Source organism: Dendrobates tinctorius, unplaced genomic scaffold (assembly GCF_039654945.1).
Source record: "Dendrobates tinctorius isolate UK_male_01 unplaced genomic scaffold, ASM3965494v1 ptg000130l, whole genome shotgun sequence".
In the NCBI taxonomy this organism is placed as follows: Eukaryota; Metazoa; Chordata; class Amphibia; order Anura; family Dendrobatidae; genus Dendrobates; species Dendrobates tinctorius.
In genome coordinates this window covers 2,524,598-2,545,453 of record NW_027361798.1, presented here as the reverse complement: position 1 = coordinate 2,545,453, position 20,856 = coordinate 2,524,598, and the positions used below count along the sequence as shown (strand labels likewise).

Genomic DNA, 20,856 nt, shown 5'->3' with positions numbered 1-20,856 from the left:
GGTTCACATTAGCGTTTGAGTCCGCAATGTATCATCCGCATGCGCAAACGCATGCAAAATAGCATGCAAAACGCATGTTTACGTAGCTTTATATGCGCATCATCTTACACATGACAGAAAAATGCTGCATGTGCATGCGTGTTTGCATGCGATTGCGTTGTATATGTGCATGCGTTAGATATGACACAAGACAAAAATGGGCGTGTCTCATGGGATTTCTATTTACATTTTGAAGTACACATGCGTATGCATGTCCTTGCATAACAGCACGTTCCATAGACAGTAATGCATTTTTTGACACACTCATCCGCATGCGCATGCCTGCGCGTATTTGATGGATTTTTGATGTTTCAAAAAATGCAAGATGTTGCGTTTGCCGGACACCGCCGCACACCGTGAAACGACGCATGCGTACGCAAAAGCATGTGAATGTATGCAAACGCATGTCCCTGCGTACTTCATGTTTAAGATATGTACGCATGACTCATGCGGATCTATGCAGATCAAACGCTGCTCACAGACGCTAATGTGAAACCAGCCTTAAAGAGCAAAAGTACTGAAGGAAAATGTGAAAACCAGAGTCTGAGTCTGTCTCATAAGGTTTGTTCATACGGCAGAGCCTTGTTCACACTCGCCCTGAGTCCACCCGCTGCAGACACAACACATTACAATCACTTGCCTCATCTACAGAAAAAAGCTGCAAAAACTGCAAGGAGGGAGGGCGAAGGCTGCATATAGCAATCTTGGGGGCCCATAACAAAAGCCCAATTTGTGTCTCCCACAAAACAAAAATATCATAGATAAATAAAATGCGGTGGCGTCAGATGGGGTGATTGTGCGCAGTCACAGAAATGCTCACCTAACTTAGGCCAAGTTCACATTAGCGTACCGGGACTCTGACGGCGGCGTACTTCCTCCCTGAGGCTCCACCCACTTCCGTATGTCTTCCATTTAGGTCCGCCTACTTCTGCATGCGTCCTGCATACCTATGTTTAACTTCCCTTGGACTAGAAGGTGGCGAACTATCCACTTCAGAGAACGAGGCAAGGGATTCTTCCTCTTCACCGTCTGGTACCGTGGGAGTGAGCGTTTCAGGGAAACTTGACACTTTATCCCCTCTTTCGGGGTGCTCTTCACAGTCAGGACCCTGGGATCTAAATTTGGCGTTCCACCCGATTGGGCTTCACGTGACGGAGCAGCGCAGACACCTCACTATAGACAGTCGACATCTTCTCCCTCTCTTCTCAGCGTCCGACATTCTGGCTCTGGGCGTGGTTCCCCTCCGCTCACCGTACCATTTCTTCCAGGGGCAGCGCTCTCTCCAGTTGGCATGACCCTCAGAAGGGTGGGCGAATCTTCTCCGTCGGCAGTCTCTTGTAGGGCAACTTCTGGACAGGTGTCCCATTCTTCCACACGTCCAGCACTCACTTCTGCGCCTATCTGGTGGGTGTTTCCGTCTGGATCGCCGTCCTCCCGGAGAGGTATATCCCCTCTGTAGTCGCTCTTCACACCAGGATCTGGAAGTACATTTTGGGGCTGCTGTTGGAGTCTTTCTTATGCTTCGCATCTCTCCTCTAATGTCCCTCTCCTCTTGACGTAAGTTACCTCGGGGTATGGGAGTGGACTCCAAGGTGGCAGCAATGACTTCCTTCAGGCTCTTGATTTCTTCCCATATTTTCTGCATTCCCTGCTATAATTCGCGGCACCACTCCGGCTCTTCCCCGTTTGGGGTAGACACCTCGCGGCTCCGAACCAGCTTTATCTGCATGACACATCAAAAAGAAGGAAAAACTGCAACAAAAATGGGAAAAAACCCACAAACAATCAAATGTAGAAAATCTGCAACATCAAAAACTCACCAGATACTCATTGTGTGAACTGAGCCTTACCTGGGCTCTCAGAGGGAAAGAAATGCGAGAAGCGCAGAAAACAGCAGACATGGGCAGCCCCAAACTGAGCGTGTGGTGGTGACTACTGGCCCCCAGCTGCACTGATCACTAATGGAGAGGGGACCAGGACACTGACTGTGAGATCAGGGGGCGGGGCATGGGGAGGAGCTATGATAGGGGGCGTGGCTGAGAGTAATATAAATTCCCAGCTCTGAAGCTGCTGGTCTGCAGGAGAGTTGCTGGTGGCAGCACTGAGCAGGTGTGGGAGAAATTTGCTTCTACTTTTGTAAGGTAAATGCAATCTGCTGTGCCTGTGATCAGCCATGTCTGACTGCAGAGCTGTCCTATACCAGGTGATTGGTGTGCTGCTCTGTAGCATCAGCTGTGGTCTCCTGAGGAGCATGGGGCCTCCTCTGTTTGTGGGGCTGTGGCCTCCTGAGGAGCATGGGGCCTCCTCTGTTTGTGGGGCTGTGGCCTCCTGAGGAGCATGGGGCCTCCTCTGTTTGTGGGGCTGTGGCCTCCTGAGGAGCATGGGGCCTCCTCTGTTTGTGGGGCTGTGGCCTCCTGAGGAGCATGGGGCCTCCTCTGTTTGTGGGGCTGTGGCCTCCTGAGGAGCATGGGGCCTCCTCTGTTTGTGGGGCTGTGGCCACTGGCTGAAAAAAGGGAGTAATTGTCTCGGGTGCTATGATCTATTGCTCCCTGTTATCAGCTATTACTGGGGGAGGTGAGTACAGTGCTGGCAAAAAAACCTTGTAAAATCTGTTATTTTGCCTCTTAACCCCTTAGTGACCACCAATATGTCTTTACTGACCTCCTGTATCAGACCATGGCCTTTACTTCCTGGTGTCAGTGCAGCAGCTGGTCACTATAGCGGACACATCACTGTATTGGCCTTGATTGGTTTTTGGCCACCACCCTGGCTCTTTAACCCCTTAGATGCTGCTGTTCATAGTGACTGTAGCACGTAAATGGCTGACAGAGTGACTGCTCCCCCTTTATCCCCATTGGCACCGTGACTCCATGACTGTGCTGTCATGGTGTTTCCCATGGCAGTTCATGGCCAAATGGCAGCCTTAGGCCGGGGTCACACTGGCGAGGAATACGGCCGAGTGAGAGGCGCTAAAAGCACGCATTAGACACGGGCCAATGATTCTCTATGGGGTCCCTCGCACCAGCCGTATATTTCTCATCCGTACTCTACGGTCCGTGCCAATCGCAGCATGCTGGGACTGTCAGTGTCCTACGCCCGTAGTACGCCAATGCAAGTCTATGGGTGCGCAAAAAATACGGATTACACACGGACCACACGTGTGACCTGCGAGAAATACGCACCCGGTGTCTTTTAGCAAAGCCGGCAATTCAGTGCGCTATACAGTAATCTCACACTGACAGTTTTAATAAAGAAATGAAAGAATAGATATAGAATATATATAGATATGCATTCTATGTGTCTATATCTATTCTTTGGTTTCTGTTAGAAACCCTGTCATAGGGCTCCATTATATGTCCATTTTGCAAGCCTGATAGAATATCTCGCCATACGGAGCACTGTTTAGGGGCCATTCATCCGTATTTTGCGTCAGTTAGTGTGACCCCGGCCTTAGGCTGAGTGCAGATGGAGTTTTGAGCCCTGCTGATCTTTCCGTGCAGAATGGAAGAAATCCGCAGGTCAAATGACCTGCATTTTTCCTGCGGATTTCTTCCTTTTTTTTTTTTTTTTGTGCGGTTTTCCACTGCAGACTCCCCCCTGCAGATTTGGAGACGGGAGGTGGAAAATCGCACAAAACAAGTGACATGCTGCGGATTTTGTACCACAGGAAAACCATGCGGAAAAATCCGCAGCGTCTGCACAGCGGTTCTTTTTTTTTTTTTTTTTTTTTTCACTGATTTTTAAGGCTACTGTACATTACAATGCGGATATGCAACATTTCTGTGCGGTAAAATCCGCTGCGGATCTGCTGCAAATCTTCATTGTGTGCAGACAGCCTTAGTCTGCCGGCTACAGCGCCCTGCTCTGAAGTTACCAACATTTAGGTGGTAAAAATAACACTTATCCTTCCCGTCCAGTCAGCACCTGAAGGGTTAATATACCACCTGACAGCAGTTTTCTCTGTGGGTGAGGGGGGTGCTGTTTTTTAAAATACTCTCACTGGGGATTTTACAGAATATAGTCACTTCGAAAGTTAATCTGTAAGTTTCCATAAAGAAACTATTGCTACAATTCTAAACCTCCTAACAAAATATATTAAAACTGGTGGAATGGCGCTGCTGTAAGGCTGACACGAGGGAAACGCTCAATGACTAATGCAGTATGACTGTCGGGATTAAAGGATAATCATTCAAAGTTTGAACATCTTTTTCTTTCTTTTTTTTTTTTTTTTTCAAACGCTTTTTTTTTAATAAAATGCTGAGAATATTAACAGAAATTCACCCTTAACATAAAGTACAATGTGTCACGAAACGGCATCAAAAGCAACAACTTGTTCCAGAGTTGTTACCACATAGTGACACTGGTCAGATTTGAAAAAACTTGGCATGCTCACAATAGGTGGGGGGGGGGGAGATCAAAAACTGTCTTTGTTACATATAGCAGGCAATCAAAGCTCTGGTTTCATTCATCACACTGTCTGGTAAAATGAAAGCTGCACCCTGATTGGTTGCTCTGGGAATTTGGGACAGTGTTGCTATTAGCCAGTGTTTGATTCTCTCCCAATGGGATGAAAGAAGCTTAAAATCCCCAGACCTTAATCCTATAGAAAATGTCTGGCATGTAATGGAAAGCGAGGTTCAGGAGGCGCTGAGGTGGCACCATCGGTGCTCTAAGGGGGCGCTGAAGACACTGTGGGTATCCATGGACTCCACCAGCTGTGCTGAATCCAAGCCTAACTGACTGCAGGTAGTGAGAAAGTACTAACGGTATCTAAGTATCCACTAGAATGTTGAGATTTTGTGGTTTCGTTGATCTTGGTTTTTTTTTTTTTTTTTTTTTTTTTTTTTGCTAGTACTGTAGAATCAATTATTCCATTATCTGCCATTACTGGGGAAGGTGACTGAAAAGGCCAATAACAGGGAGTAATAGACCGTAGTCTCCTGCCCTACTGATGACAGGAGTGTCTTCTGCACAGGATCAGTGAGATCATCTCTGGACATTACTGACTCAGTGTCTGTTCCTCTTCTTCTCCAGGATGAACCCTCTGCTGTCTCTGGTTCTGCTGGGATCTGTGGTTCTGGGATGCGCTCCTGCACCTGGAGGTGAGATCCTGTCCACAGGGTGGGTTGTAGAGGAGTCATGTCTGGAGATGCTGTGAGGTCTCCTGCACCCCACAAGGGATGACCTTCCATCTTGGTGTTGGTGCTGTGGTCATACAGCCGTACTGCTTGCACCGACCTACCATAATGTGCCCGGTGACATGAAGGACATGGGTTTTCTGGTGACTGATGCAGATTTATCTGCTAGCAGATGGTGCTGAAACTGGAGAACTTGGCAAATGTAAGAATCTAAAGCGAGTGAGTCCAAATGTTTAATGGCTGAGGTGTCTGATGCTCAACCATATCCCATGTGCTCTGTGGAGCAGGTCGTGGTGTATGGTGGTGTTGGATGTGATGGTCCTTGGTGCATGGGGACTGAGGTCCGAGCAGAGTTACTGTAATGCCGGAAGTCGAATCATCACTGCTGCCACCAGACAGACGAGGCCCCGGTCTGGTCAACGCACTCGTATTGCCCCCACCGCAGTTGGCATTGTGGCCCCCTTACCTCTTGGCCCCTTTGTTGGATTGACCAATGATATATCTTCTACTCATGGTGTAATGATGGACATGACAGTCTGGCTCGCCCTCCATCCCAACAGCTGTAAATGAAAGCACTGGCTCATCGTTGGGAATGAATCTTGTGTAGTGAGATCTGTGCACACCTTCTATATGACTAAATATTTCACCAAAAGTTGTCTTGACCATCCCTAAAAAAAAAAATCCAGGGCAATGCTGCCAACGACAAAAGGAGATGCAGACTGATCGCAGCAGTCAACACCTAGAGAGTACAATGACCTCTCCCGGCCCACGAATGCTTCCCTCCTTCTGGACACCCCCATGAAGTGTGCTGCTGCATGTGAGCAGCTTACAGATCATGATGTGGCTACTCTACACAACCCTGCAGTACATCACTCCTCTCAGCCACCTCTATATACAGCCCCCTCTAACAGTTTGTCACTCCTGCACAAATATTGCTGTCCCACAGATTCTAGCTTCTTAACCACTTACAGGATATAATTTATCTGCCCCTTTATATACAGCCCCATCCTGCAATACATCTCTCCTCTCAACCTCTATGTATTGCAGGATGGGGCTGAAGATCACTCCTCAGCCTCTTTATAGAGCATCATCTTGCACTACCTCAGTTGCTCCTCACTAGCACTCTTCTCCTCGCATCCGGCTTTGCAGTAGCAACTACAAGACCATGATTTAAAAGTACAGGTTGGCTAAAAAACCTGGTGGCTGGGCAGTCCTAAAATAGACTGAATTATGTACGTGCCCCCTGGGCCAACCTCCCCCTTGATCCATCTAATAGATCCAGGATCCATGTCTCTGGTGTGGGCAGCACCCACATCATCATATAATTGACTTCTTCTGTTCTCTCCTCAGCCACGAATCTAGCACAGACCGGCGTGGCCTCCCAGGTGTCAGACTATCCGTATTCCACCAGGAGTGGAATAGCCAAGAACGCCATCGATGGGAACAAAGACACCGACTTCAATAGTGATTCCTGCACTCACACCAACCTGGAGAAGGATCCCTGGTGGAAGCTGGACCTGAACCAGATCCACAAGATCTCTACCATCATCCTGACAAACAGGATGGACTGTTGTCCAGAGCGTCTGATGGGGGCCGAGATCCGAATTGGGAACTCCCCTGATACCAACAACCCAGTGTAAGTTCATGGAAGCTAAATATGTTTTCTAGGAGAGCAAACAAAAGTTCAGTGCAGATTGCATAAGGTGCTGGTCATCTGACAAACAAGCAAATCGTTAGCTTGTAAGGTGACCTGATCTTTTCTTCTCGGCATCATATCCTCCTATGTAACCAGTGTGTGCTGTCGAGAACGATGACGGCCTACATGCACTGAACGATAATGGTGGTGATCAAAATGATCATATTTAAAATGTTGATCACTACCTAAATGCTCTGATTACTTATTCTGTAATGCTGTAGATAAGCCACCGATATAAGCTGAAAGATAAGAAAAACGAGTTAGATTATACTCACCGGTGGGTGTCGCGATCCGGTACCTCCCATCTTCATACGATAACGTCCTCCTTGCTTCTCCCTCGGCTCGGGCGTAGTTCTGTACTCTGGCCTGTTGAGGGCAGAGTAAAGTATTGCAGGGCCTCTCTGACCTTTCCCGGTGCCTATGTGGTGCCCGTGGGGGTATGGTCGCGACAGTGGTTTTGCCTTCCTCCAGGGGAGGGTAATGCCAGGCTTGGAAGCAGTGATGGGTCTCTCCAGCAGTTAACCTAATGCATGCAACACAGTTCCACTCCGGGCCAGCAGGGGGAACTCTGAACAAGGATGAAGGGGAGGGGCTGCTCCCTGAGGGCCAAGAGGAAGGAGTGGTCAGATAGTCTGCAGAGGGTGAAGTGTGGAAGGAAGCTGGAGGTGGTTGAGCTAGGAAAGGGCGCTCCCTCAGCTTGAGAGCGCACGAACTGGAGCCTGGTCTGTACGGATACTGACAGTCCTACAGCAGATACCAGAGCAGTAGGAGGCTGTAAATGCCCTGCTCCCATCAGAGACTTGGGACACAACAGCAATTGAATAGAGAGCCAGGACTGAGGAGAGGAGTCCCCAAGAGAGGCTGCAGCTGTCTGTCATACAAGTATAGTTCTAGGAACATCTGAAGAGAGGCACTTCAGAGTAACTAAGTACTGGGGTGCTTTACACTACAAAGTGCTAGGAAGGAGCCTGCACAGCCCTTCTGTGAGAGAATCCCTGAGTTGCTTCCAGGCTAACCTGCCCCAACACCATCTGTAATCAGGACCCTGGACTGCATATCATAGAATCATAGAATCGTAGAGTTGGAAGGGACCTCCTGGGCCATCTGGTCCATCCCCCTGCTCAAAGCAGGATTCGCTAAATCATCCCAGTCAGATGTCTGTCCAGCCTCTGTTTGAAGACTTCCATGGAAGGAGAACTCACCACTTCTCGTGGCAGCCTGTTCCACTCATTGATCACTCTAACTGTCAAAAAGTTTTTTCTAATATCTAATCTGTGTCTCCTCCCATTCAGCTTCATCCCATTGCTTCTAGTCTTTCCTTGTGCAAATGAGAATAAAGTTGATCCTTCTACAATGTGACAGCCCTTTAGATATTTGTAGACAGCTATTAAGTCTCCTCTCAGTCTTCTCTTTTGCAAACTAAACATTCCCAAATCCTGCAACCTTTCCTCATAAGACAGGGTTTGCAGACCGGTCACCATTCTGGTCGCTCTTTTCTGAACTTGCTCCAGTTTGTTGATGTCTTTTTTTAAAATGTGGTGCCCAAAACTGGACACAATATTCCAGATGAGGTCGGACCAAAGAGGAGTAGAGGGAAATAATGACTTCACGTGATCTAGACTGTATGCTTCTGTTAATACATCCTAGAATTGCATTTGCCTTTTTTGCTGCTGCATCACACTGTTGACTCATATTCAGTCTGTGATCTATTAGTATACCCAAGTCTTTTTCACATGTGCTGTCACTTAGCCCTATTCCTCCCATTCTATATATGCTTTTTTCATTTTTATTGCCCAGATGTAGTACTTTGCATTTCTCCCTGTTAAAAACCATTCTGTTAGTTGCTGCCCACTTCTCCAGTTTATTTAAATCTTTTTGAATCCTCTCTCTCTCTCTCTCTCTCTCTCTCTCTCTCTCTCTCTCTCTCTCTCTCTTCTCTAGTATTAGCTATCCCTCCTAGCTTTGTGTCATCAGCAAATTTAATCAGTTTACCCTCAATTCCTTCATCTAAATCGTTGATAAAGATGTTGAACAATACAGGGCCCAGGACAGAGCCCTGTGGTACCCCACTTGAGACATTCTTCCAACTGGATGTGCAGCCATTTACGACCACTCTTTGGGTCCGATCACTAAGCCAGTTATGAATCCACCTAACAGTTGCCTTGTCCATTCCATACTTAGTCATTTTTTCAATAAGGATTGTATGAGAGACTTTGTCAAATGCTTTGCTGAAGTCAAGATATACTATATCTACAGCATTTCCTTGATCCACCCAATCAGTAATACCGTCATAGAAGGAAATTAAATTAGTCTGACATGACTTATTAGTTACAAACCCATGCTGACTGTTTAATCACTTCATTCTTATCCAGGTATTGACATACATGTTGTTTAATAATTTGTTCAAAGATCTTTCCTGGTATAGAAGTCAGACTCACCGGCCTATAGTTGCCTGGGTCCACCTTCTTCCCCTTTTTGAAGATAGGAACAACATTTGCTCTTCTCCAGTCTTCTGGCACTTCTCCTGTTCTCCAAGAATTTTCAAAGATTATGGAGAGGGGTTCAAAAATTTCTTCTGCTATCTCCTTCAGTACTCTGGGGTGTAATTCATCTGGACCTGGAGACTTGAATTCATTTAGGTTAGCTAAGTGTTTCCTCACTATCTTTCTGTTTATAGATATCCTGGATTCTTCTATTCCCTTAATAGGACAGTGAATAACAGTTGATGTTACATTTCCTTTCTGAGAGAAAACAGATGCAAAATAGGAATTTAAAAGTTCAGCCTTCTCAACATCCTGTCTTACCATTTCATCATTTTCATCCTGTAAAAATCCTATAGCATCTTTGACTTTTCTTTTACTTTTGACATATCCCCAAAATCCTTTATTATTGCTTTTGACATCTCTTGCAAGCCTCAATTCATTTTCAGCTTTAGCTAATCTGATTTGTGCCCTGCAGGTTCTGCAGACAGCATTATATTCTTCTTTAGATATGCCTCCCTCTTTCCATTTTATAAACATTTTTTTTCCTCTTCGCCACGACAGCACCCACTGAGAGAGGGGATCCGCCCCAGTAACAGGAAACCTACAGAGAGATAAATGGGGCGGTCCCCCTTGCTCCCTCAGTTTGGTTTCCTGTTCCTAGGAAGGAACCCGCAGAAGAGGATACCTGGTCTGGTAGCCGCCTGCCTGCATAATATGAGCAGCAGGGGCCCCAGGTCCGGAGGCAGCGTCGGGCGGAGAGGGGTATCCCCCCCCCAGAGCTGGCGTAATGCAGGTGAGGCTGGAGGTGAAAGTGGTGCCAAAGCTCACTGGGGTGATGGCTATACCCCCCCCCCCGGGGTTGGACGCATTACGAACGCCATCGGGCGTACTGAGGCCGGCGCCCCCCCCCGTGGCAGAAGGGCTTGTGCGGCGTGTGCTGAGCGGCGCTGCTGGAGTCATACCTGGACAGGAGAGGAGTCCGTGCGTGGAGAGGGGGCGCAGACGCGCGATGCGCCGGCCGCATCACTATTTGCGGTGACCCAGTGCAGGAGAGGCAACCCGGAAGTGGAGGAGGACTTCCGGGTTCAGGCTGAAGGCAGAGACCGCGGGACAACGCCCGCGCATGCGCAGTAGGGGCTGAAAAAAAAAAAAAAAAATGGTGGAAAAAAAGAGGAGCAGCTATAGCAAAGGCTTTAAAAGGACGCCACAGACACAGCGCCAGTGCGCAGTCATGTCATCCTTAGATGACTCAGCTTTGCTCCCATTAGGTCAGCCAGTGGTATCCCCACTTGGTAGTCGACAGAGCAGTGCTACGAGAAGATCCAATAGCACCAGAAGAAGTGGCAGCTCTAGGAAGGAATCCATTGGGCCTTCCAGACAAGATGAGCCGGTAGAGAAGAAACGTAAGGAAAGGAAGTCGTCCCATGCCTCGCCTCAGCCTGGGTCCCGGACACCGCAGCCGGTAGTTGCTGACGAAATTCACGGGTGAGTTTTTTGGTCAGGTTAGATAATTGATGGCCTTCTCTTTCTGGTCCATACCCCTTTTAGGCTAAAAGAACAGAGAAGGCGAAACATAGAGAGTGTGCCTTATGTTCGCAGCCCCTCCCGGATGGCCACCCAAAGAGATTATGCCAATCATGCGTTGAGGAGGCCTTGCAGGAGGAATCCTCACGAAAGAAGGAGGATATCCGGGCAATGATAAGAGAGGAACTACGGGCCTTAGGCGGTTCCAGTAGTCTAGGGGGTCACTCCTCCATGAGAGAAATATGTTCACCTAAAGGAGGAGTCTCGCTGGCGTCCAGGTCACCGTCAGATACCGGAGAACTAGATTCCGATAAGTCCCAGGAATACCTTTCCTCAGAGGACGAGGATCAGACGTGTTTCCCCATGGACAGTGTCAGTAATCTTGTAAAGTCTGTCCGAAATACCATGGGGTTGCCGGAGAGTAAGGACCCCAAGACCCCTCAGGACATTATGTTTGCGGGTATTTCTCGTAAAAAGATCTGAGCATTCCCAGTGGTCTCAGCTGTAAAAGACCTAGTTAAGAGGGAATGGGAGAAACAAGGTCAGAGGACCTTCCTCCCCTTAACGTTAAAGCGTAAGTATCCCTTTGACGATGAGGAGTTAACTGCCTGGTCGAGAGCCCCCAAGGTGGATGCGGCAGTGGCCTCTACCTCCCGTAGATCCTCCTTGCCGGTGGAGGATTCGGGAACTTTGGCTGATTCTTCGGATCGTAAGACCGATACATTCCTCAAAAGATCTTGGGAAGCTTGTACGGCAGCCTTTAAGCCCGCAATAGCAGCCACATGTACGGCAAGATCTATGTTGGTGTGGCTGAACGACTTGGAGGACAATATTAAAAATGGAGTAGCTAGGAGTAGGCTTCTTTCCTCTATGCCCCTCATTAAAGGAGCAGCGGCTTTCCTCTCCGACTCCTCCGCGGATTCTTTCCGGTTGTCGGCTAGAGCGGCAGGACTGACCAATGCAGGCAGGCGGGCCTTATGGTTGAAGGGGTGGAAAGGAGACACACAAACAAAAACTAGATTGTGTGCTATACCCTGCCAGGGTAAGTACCTGTTTGGTACAGAGCTGGATGAGATTTTGACAAAAGCGGGGGAGAGGAAAAAGGGGTTCCCTAACCCGTATGTTCCGTTCAACGGGAGGGCCTACAGGAAGCCGCCGTTCGGTAAAAAGAAAGACTTTAGACCTCAGGACCGCTGGGGAAATAAGGACCCCAAGCAAAGAGGCAACCTATTCGGGAAACGTCCCTTCAGAGGAGACAGATCCCGATAAAACCGTTATACCGGTAGGTGGCAGGCTATTAAGATTCAGCCGCCAATGGATGAAGGTGACATCAAACCCGTGGGCCCTAAGTATTGTATCATCAGGCCTAAAATTAGAATTCGTTCGGTATCCACCGAACTCCTTCTTATTGACTTCTATGAAGTCCCGATCTCAGCAGGAAGCACTGGAGATGGAGATTGCGATACTGCTATCTAAACAGGTTCTAGTGGAGGTCCCAGACGACGAAACAGGGATGGGCTTTTATTCTCCTCTATTCTTAGTCCCAAAACCAGATGGTTCTTACAGGACTATAATAAATTTAAAGAAACTTAATACCTTCCTAAGACTGAGGCTGTTTAAAATGGAGTCGATTAAGTCTGCAATAAAGCTTTTGTTTCCCAGGTGTTATATGGCGGTCTTGGACCTAAAGGATGCCTACTACCATCTCCCCATATATCGAGGGCACCAAAGGTTCCTGCGGGTAGCAGTCTGGTTCAGAGGTCGGATTCGGCATTTCCAGTTTGCGGCAATGCCAGTTTGCGGCAATGCTCCTCGGGTATTTACCAAGTTAATGCTGGAAGTAATGTCATATGTAAGGCTGAATGACACCCTAGTTGTCCCTTATTTAGACGACCTACTCATAGTGGGGAATTCTGTTTCACAGTGTGAAGCAAGAATAGCTAGGATTATTTCATCCCTACAAACACTGGGTTGGCTAATTAACTGGGAGAAATCCAGACTGGAGCCAGTGACCTGTCAAAGGTTTTTGGGCCTGCAGGTAGACTCTGTAACTGAGGAGTGCTTTCTGCCAAACGCAAAAGTAATGGCCATGATTGACAAAGTACAGAATGCTACAGGAAGACCCATAATATCATTGAGACAGGGCATGTCCTTGCTGGGGTCACTAATGTCATGCATTCCAGCGGTGCAATGGGCTCAGTTCCACTCTAGAGGACTACAGTGGGCTATTCTGCAGGAGACAGACTGCAGGGGCGGCTGGAAGGGAAGATATCCCTATCGCCCGAGGTTGAATCCCTAAAATGGTGGTTAATTCCTTCCAATCTATCAAAGGGAGTACAGTGGTGGGTGACTCCCTCCAAGATACTCACCACAGATGCCAGCCCCTTAGGTTGGGGAGCCCACCTAGAGGAGCACATGGTACAAGGCTGGTGGTGGGAGAATGAAATAGAGGCCTCCTCTAATGTAAAGGAGCTAACAGCGATTTTGTGTTTTTTTTTTTTTTTTTTTTTTTTTTTTTTTTTGCGATATCTCGCTTCCTTCCGCAGTTGAGAGGCGCCCACGTAAGGATCCAGACAGACAATACCACCGCAGTGGCCTATATAAACCGGCAAGGAGGCACGCGGTCAATGCCACTGATGTCTATCGCAGGAAAGAATCTGGAGATGGCCGAGGTCCATCTTCTCTCCTTGTCAGCGCTCCATATAAGAGGAGTGGACAACTCCCGAGCAGTCTATCTCAGTCGCCAGGCCCTATACCAGGGAGAGTGGGTCCTCAGCAGAGACGTGTTCGAAATGATAGCGTCAGAATGGGGCAGACCGGAGATAGACCTATTCGCAACCAGAGCCAACAGGCGCGTAAAAAGGTTCGCTTCTCTCTACAGGTCGGACAACCCAGATATTCTAGATGCCCTCCAAACACCCTGGGCATTCCAACTAGCCTATGCCTTTCCTCCGATGGTGCTACTACCAACAGTAGTCAGGAAAATAAGACAGGAGAGGGCGAGGGTCATCTTGATAGCCCCGTTTTGGCCAAAAAGACTGTGGTTTTCATGGCTGAGAGCCATGTCGGTAACCGACCCGTGGATCCTGCTGCTGCACCAGAATCTTCTCTCGCAGGGACCCTGCTACCATCCACAGGCCAAAGCCCTGCACCTAGCAGCCTGGAATTTGAAAGGGAGCTACTGAGGCAGAAGGGTTTCTCAAGGAACCTAATCAATACCCTGCTACAAAGCAGGAAGGAGTCCACGACAAAAATTTATGCTAAGGTGTGGAGGAAGTTCCTGGCCTTTCACCCAACAAAACTAGCTGGTGAAGTACCCATTACGGCCATTCTAGAGTTTCTACAAAGAGGCCGAGAACTTAGACTCTCAGTAAGCACTCTTAAGGTCCACGTGTCAGCCCTAGGAGCCCTGTTTAACTATAACGTGGCAGCAAATAGATGGGTGACTCGGTTTATCTCGGCCTGTCAACGAGCAGAACCGGTGCATGTGCCTCGACTTCCAGCGTGGAACCTTACTTTAGTTTTGGATGCCTTCACTCAGGCACCATTCGAGCCCATAAGCTCAACATCAGTAAAGTGCCTCTCATTGAAAACGGCTATGCTGGTGGCCTTAGTATCGGCCAGGAGAGTGAGTGATCTTCATGCTCTGTCAGTAGACCCACCGTTCCTGTCAACAACACGAGACAGTCTCATTTTAAAGACGGACCCATCCTATCTGCCCAAACGGGCAACTAAATTTCATAGGTCTCAAGAGATATGCCTACCTTCATTCTATGAGAACCCGTCAACACAGGACGAGGAGAAATATCACACCTTAGATGTGAAGAGAGCTGTGCTAGCCTACCTTGATAGGACCAGTCCCTGGAGGCAGAGTAGGTCTCTTTTTGTCTCATTCCAGGGCAGCAGGAAGGGGTCTGCAGTTACATCAGGCACGATATCCAGATGGATTAGAGATGCGATCACAATGGCGTATCTGACAAAAGGAGAAGACCCTCCACTGGGGATTAAGGCGCACTCTACTAGAGCCATATCATCCTCCTGGGCCGAGAGGGCGAACGTCCCAATTGAACAAATATGTAAGGCTGCAACCTGGTCTTCTCCATCTACCTTTTATAGTCACTATAGACTAGATTTGTCTTCTACCGAGGATCTAACTTTTGGTAGATCAGTCCTTAACACGGTGTGCCCGCCCAAGTGATTATCTCTGAAAATCTCAGTGGGTGCTGTCGTGGCGAAGAGGAAAAACCGGATTACTTACCGGTAATACTCTTTTGTAGAGTCCACGACAGCACCCGCTCACTTCCCTCCCGTAAGAATTTTTTCACACATGGGTCTCCTTGGTGGTGGAGATTATGATTTAAGTTAGATATGTGATTAAACTTAGTAAGCTTAAAACTGCATAGGGGTAAGATAAATGAATCGCCCAAGCAAAATCACTAAAACATGTATGGCGGTTCCTCCGTTGTTCTCGGTAATACAAACTGAGGGAGAGAGGGGGACCGCCCCATTTATCTCTCTGTAGGTTTCCTGTTCCTGGGGCGGATCCCCTCTCTCAGTGGGTGCTGTCGTGGACTCTACAAAAGAGTATTACCGGTAAGTAATCCGGTTTTTCTTCCTTTTTAGCATGTGCTTAAGTTCTGTGTTCATCCATCCTGGTTTCCTTAAATGCTTCCTATTCTTCCCTCTTTTCCGAATTGTTAACTGTGCTTTGAGAATTTCATTTTTCAAGATTTCCCATCCTTCCTGGACATTTGTCTTTAAGGATATCCAGCCATTGGATCCCTCCAATTCTCTTTCTGAATCCCTTAAAATCTGCCTTTCTGAAATCTAACCTTGACGTCTGAGTCTTCACAGGTCTTCCGCCTCTAGTTATCCAAAATTCTAAAATAGCATGGTCGCTACCTCCTAGGGTCCCAGCCACTTTTACCTCCTCAACCATTTCCTCCCTGTTTATAAGGATTAGATCCAAGGTAGCAGTTCCCCTTGTTTTCTCCCTTACCTTTTGGAAGATAAAGTTGTCAGCAAGAGAGGATAAGAATTTCCTTGACCTGTTAGTTTTGCCTGAGAGAGATTCCCAACAAATGTCTGGATAGTTGAAATCTCCCATGACAACTATGTCATATTTTTTGGAGAACTTGGCCATTTGATGCATAAAGAGTTCATCCATATCTTCAGCTTGCACAGGCGGCCTGTAGTAAATGCCTACAATGGTGTCCTTTCCATTGTTCTGTCCTTGTATTCTTACCCAAACAGTTTCCACAGAACTCCCAGTCTCTGAAGCTTCAATCTCTGTGCAGATATACGAATTTCTAACATACAATGCGACTCCCCCTCCTCGTTTATCAAGTCTGTTTCTTGCAAATAAGTTGTATCCTTCTAGTCTTGTATTCCAATCATGTGTATTGTCCCACCAAGTTTCAGTGATTCCAATGACATCATATTTCTTTTCCTGTGTTAGTAGTTCCAATTCTCCTCTTTTGTTGCCCATGCTTTGTGCATTAGTATAGAAACATTTTAGTTTGTGATTGGTTTCTCTTTCTCCAATATTTTTATTAATTAGATTCTTTCGTCTTTGTTCTTGCTTTCCACTTCTAATAGCAGAGTTCTCAATAGCATTTGTCAGGTGTATGGCTTTTTCTGGTCTTTTGCTTCCCTTCCCATGTTGTTCTAGTTTAAAGCTCTCCTTACAAGTGTAGCAAGGCGACTTCCAAATACCTGCTTTCCAGTCTTCGTAAGGTGCACCCCATCTCTAGCAAGTAGTCCATCGTATAAGTAGTTCACTCCGTGATCCAGAAATCCAAATCGTTGCTGACGGCACCATCGACGTAGCCAGTTGTTCACCTGCAGAATCTTATTCCACCTCCTTGTTCCATGGCCATCCACTGGGAGGATGGAAGAGAAGACCACCTGCGCTCCCAGTTCTTTCACTTTCTTGCCTAAGTCTTCAAAGTCTCTGCAGATGGTTTCCAGGTCGTTTCTTGCGGTGTCATTTGTCCCCACATGTAGTAGCAGGAATGGGTAGTCATCTGTAGGTCTGAAGAGTCCTGATATCCTGTCAGACACATCTTTAATTTTTGCACCTGGAAGACAGCACATTTCTCTTGAAGTTATATCCGGTCTGCAGATAGCGGCCTCTGTTCCTCTCAACAGGGAATCCCCCATGACCACCACTCTCCGTTTCTTCACAACATTTTTCTTTCTCCATCCAGGAGGACTCTGAAGGCGTACAAGGTTGCTGTTTGTTGGCAAAGTCTTATCCTGATGTATTTCTTCATCGTTTTCCTGCGTGAGAGCCTGGTACTGGTTTCTGAGCAGTATGGGTGCTGACTGCCTCCTGATCCTCCTGCTTCTCTGGGTCACATGTCTCCATTCCTCTGTTTCTTCAGGTGCACTTCGAATTTCTTCTCTTTCTGTAACATGAAGAGATAATTCTCCTCTGTCCAATAACTCTTCACCTTCCTTAATGATCTTCAATGTAGCTAACCTCTCTTCGAGATTTTGCAGCTTTTCCTCCAACAGGGACACAAGCTTGCATTTGTGGCATGTGAAGTTTGGCTTTTCCACTGGTAAATCTGTGAACATGTAGCAAGAAATGCAGCTCACCAAATGGCTCCTGGCCTCTTCCATATTGAGATTTCTTAAAAACGATGAAAGATGAGCCAAAATTTACGCATATACTCAGTAAAGGTACAGAAACTGCAACCGCTGTGTCTTGTCTGTTCCCTATGCTTCCAGAACAGCTACATCCCCGTGCTGGTTACATCTACATTGCCCTGGGACTACAGCTCCACCTGTGGGAAGCTTTTACATCTTTGCTGCACCATACCATCAGTCCCAGTGGATCTACACGCAGCGTTGGCCTAACACCATACTTGCCAAACACCACAGGTGGCGTCACAAACTATTCTACCATTAACTACATCTCCCATTGCTTGGGCGCCCAGGGCCACGGACCGGGTCACCACTGCTGTGACACATCCCCGACACCAGCCCGGTACCAAGTACCACAGCCCTGGGAGGGCGACCCACTGGCACACTGCAGTACTCTGCGCTTAACAGGGCAGAGTAGTTACGCCTACACCAGAGCCGAGGGAGAAGCAAGAAGGAGAACATCATCGTATGGAGATGGGAGGCACCGGATGGCGACACCCACCGCACCTGCCCCCCGGGTGAGTATAATCTAACGTGTTTTTCTTCTTTCAGGTTACATTGGGGGCTTATGTACAGCATTACAGAATGCTGTAGACAAGCCCCTGATGGCGGTGACCCCAGCTGGGCTAAAAATAGGTGACAGATTCCCTTTTAAGATGGCAACGAAGATTGTGGTGGTAAACTGAGCATCTGATGAGCTCTGAGATGGCAAGTAGAGACTGCAGCGACATCAGGGCTGGGCAAAGTGAGGGAGGCTACCCCACAGCCAGATGTGGCCTGCAGGACTATTAGGTGGCCAAGAATCTGCATAGACGGACTATTGGGTCTAAGAATAAGAAATGTCTGTTCTTAACTTGTAGCAACTGAGCTTGTTGCCTCCTGGTAGTAACACGGCAAAGCCTGCGCCTCTTAGTATTGAACAGGAAAGTTCGGTAGCAAATATTGAAGTGTAACTGCTGACCACCAAGCTCTATGCCTCCCTGGTACTGTAACTACTCAGGGCCTCAAGTAGTGTAACCACCAAGCTTTGGCCTCTCGGAGTGTATTCACTTCACCCAGTGTCTTCTCATCTGCACATGATGTATAGGAATGATCTGCTGATGGTCACATTTGCTGGTTTTCTCCTCCAGGTGCGGCACTGTCACCAGTGTGACCTCTTCCCCCTTGACCTTCTGCTGTAATGGGATGGACGGTCGGTACATCTTCGTGGTGATCCCCGGACGCTTGGAGTACCTGTCGCTGTGTGAGCTTGAGGCTTATTCCGACTCTGTGACAAATAGAAATAAAGTCTGCTCATAGCTGCTGTAATGTCAGGTTGTGTGGGGTTTTTTTTTGTCCACCTTTCCAGACCTGTCTCCCTGGAAGCTTCCATCTTACAACCTGTGAATTTGTTGTAATGTCTGAATAAACCTCACTGTAATCATCACCTGTCTACTTCATTATTGCTACTTTTGACTAAAAAAAAAAAAAATCAATTACTTACCGGTAATGGTATTTCTCCAATCCCATGACGGTGTGGGGAGGAGGACTCCCAGACAGTGAAAGGACAGGTACCCAGGGGATCACCATCAGGGTTCCTGAGGGAGCGATACTGGGAGGACAGTAAAAGGAAAGACTTGACGGAAGTTGTCAGGGAAACAGGCGGTGGGGCAAGCTTTAAAGGAGCAGGGGGCGCGCTGAAGTGGCAGTTGACAGAAAGCAGGACAACAGACAGGAAGCCGAGGGAGCAGACGGTGTGTTGTGGAGAGACTGACAGTGGCCTGTGAAAGGAAAGCTGTGGACTCACTGACTAGTGACACATGAGAGACTTGCACCGGCGGCCGCTCCCCGCATATGGTCCCATACAGCGACTCTCGCTGCTTCCCACCCTGTTGTGACAAGGCAGCGACCGCTGCGACGACAGACCATTCCTTTACAGCGGTCAGGACACTGCCCCCCTGCCCTCTCCCACAGCTGCGGCCCTGTCATCACTGGCCCCAGGGGGCACCACCTTGCTACAGACGGTAGTAGAGGCCCCCATCCAGTTTGCTAAGGGACCCTGAGCAGAGGTTGGTGAACGGTTATATTTAGAGACTGCGTCATCACCGCGCCCCATCAGCATCGCTTCTTCAGGGTCTGTTGCACCCCACCGTCATCGCTTCTTCAAGGGCCTGTCGAGCCCAGTCTCATCCTGGAGTATCGAGGCGTCAAGGCATCAGCAACCTCTACATGGCCACACCTGTGATCCTGACAGACCCCTGGAAGGATAAGTGTACTACAGGAGATGAGGACCCCCAGTTTGGTCATACGTGGCCTATAGCACCAGGGCCAACCGGGTTAGTAGCATTTACCACAAAGTGTTAGGTTTGAGTCCCTGCATGGACTGGTGTTCATGCTTTTTGTTTGCTCAATATAGCCCCAGCGGCTACAGCTTAGAAAAGTTATTTTCACAAACGACACCCAATCTTGTGTCTCATCGCTGCATCCTGCAAACCTGCTAGAACCCTACACTTGGCGTAGTCAGCAGGATGCAGTCTCCGAGCACACAGTGGTGCCCCAGATCAGGGTAGAGCTGTAAACTCTACAAATGATGAGGGTCCCTGTACCAGCATATAATTGGGGGCCATGCTGAACAACCTGCCTAGATTTTCCGGCTCCAATACTAGGTTATGGAGCTGGACAGAGTGGATGCGGGGGCTATTTTGGATGCACCCAATGACCCCTGATCTGGAGGCTGAGGTGGCACTGGACAGGGAGGTGCGGAGGTCAGTGATATTGAAACCTCTGGGTCAATGCAACACTTTTGATAAAGTGTTACAGATAGTAGAACAGAACCATGGGGACCCTACTGATGTGGGAGAGTTAAGAACCCGTTAGTTTAGTCAGATGCAAGTAGAGGGGGAGACGATCAGAGTGTATGAATGTCCTCCAAGAATTGCATACGGCTATAGAAAGGACAGGGTAGGGCAGGACCTGTTGACATTACCCTACGTGACCTACTGGTGACTGGTTTGCGAGATCCATTAGTCAAACAGGCACTGTGGGAACAGATCAGGATGAATCCCCGAATAGATTTTTCAGAGGTGGGAAGTCAGGCATGTGAGCAGGGGAGGGCAGTCCCCATGGGGGAAGTCCGAGGTGTAGAGGCCTCCGCGAATGTGGTCAAGGAGCCTCAGTGGGTGGAAGAGATGAAGCAAGAGCTGAAAAGTATTAAGGGTGAGTTGGCCGAAGTAAAGAGAAGAATCGGGACTGGACGACCTGGCTTTAACGGATCACGCTCCCCGCGGGGTGGTCAACCTACACAGGCCCAGTGTTTTGAGTGTGGAGAACCAGGCCACTTTGCCCG

The 20,856-nt window shown here is 48.2% G+C and overlaps 2 protein-coding genes across 3 annotated transcripts; both read left to right on the top strand.

Moving 5' to 3' along the window:
• The first annotated feature begins 2,104 nt into the window (after nucleotides 1-2,104).
• Nucleotides 2,105-18,957, top strand: LOC141047917 (fucolectin-like). Of its 2 annotated transcripts, none has more exons than XM_073543239.1 (4): nucleotides 2,105-2,148; nucleotides 5,074-5,141; nucleotides 6,528-6,813; nucleotides 18,662-18,957. In XM_073543239.1, the coding sequence occupies exons 2-4, from the start codon at nucleotides 5,075-5,077 to the stop codon at nucleotides 18,828-18,830; spliced, it is 522 nt and encodes a 173-aa protein (XP_073399340.1). In that variant the 5' UTR covers nucleotides 2,105-2,148; nucleotide 5,074; the 3' UTR covers nucleotides 18,831-18,957. The 2 variants fall into 2 exon arrangements, with proteins under 2 accessions (XP_073399340.1, XP_073399339.1); XM_073543238.1 differs by having other exon boundaries at nucleotides 2,116-2,180.
• Nucleotides 10,601-15,797, top strand: LOC141047914 (uncharacterized). Its single transcript, XM_073543235.1, has 2 exons — nucleotides 10,601-10,818; nucleotides 10,905-15,797. The coding sequence occupies exon 2, from the start codon at nucleotides 13,687-13,689 to the stop codon at nucleotides 15,076-15,078; it is 1,392 nt and encodes a 463-aa protein (XP_073399336.1). The 5' UTR covers nucleotides 10,601-10,818; nucleotides 10,905-13,686; the 3' UTR covers nucleotides 15,079-15,797.
• Nucleotides 18,958-20,856: the final 1,899 nt, after the last annotated feature.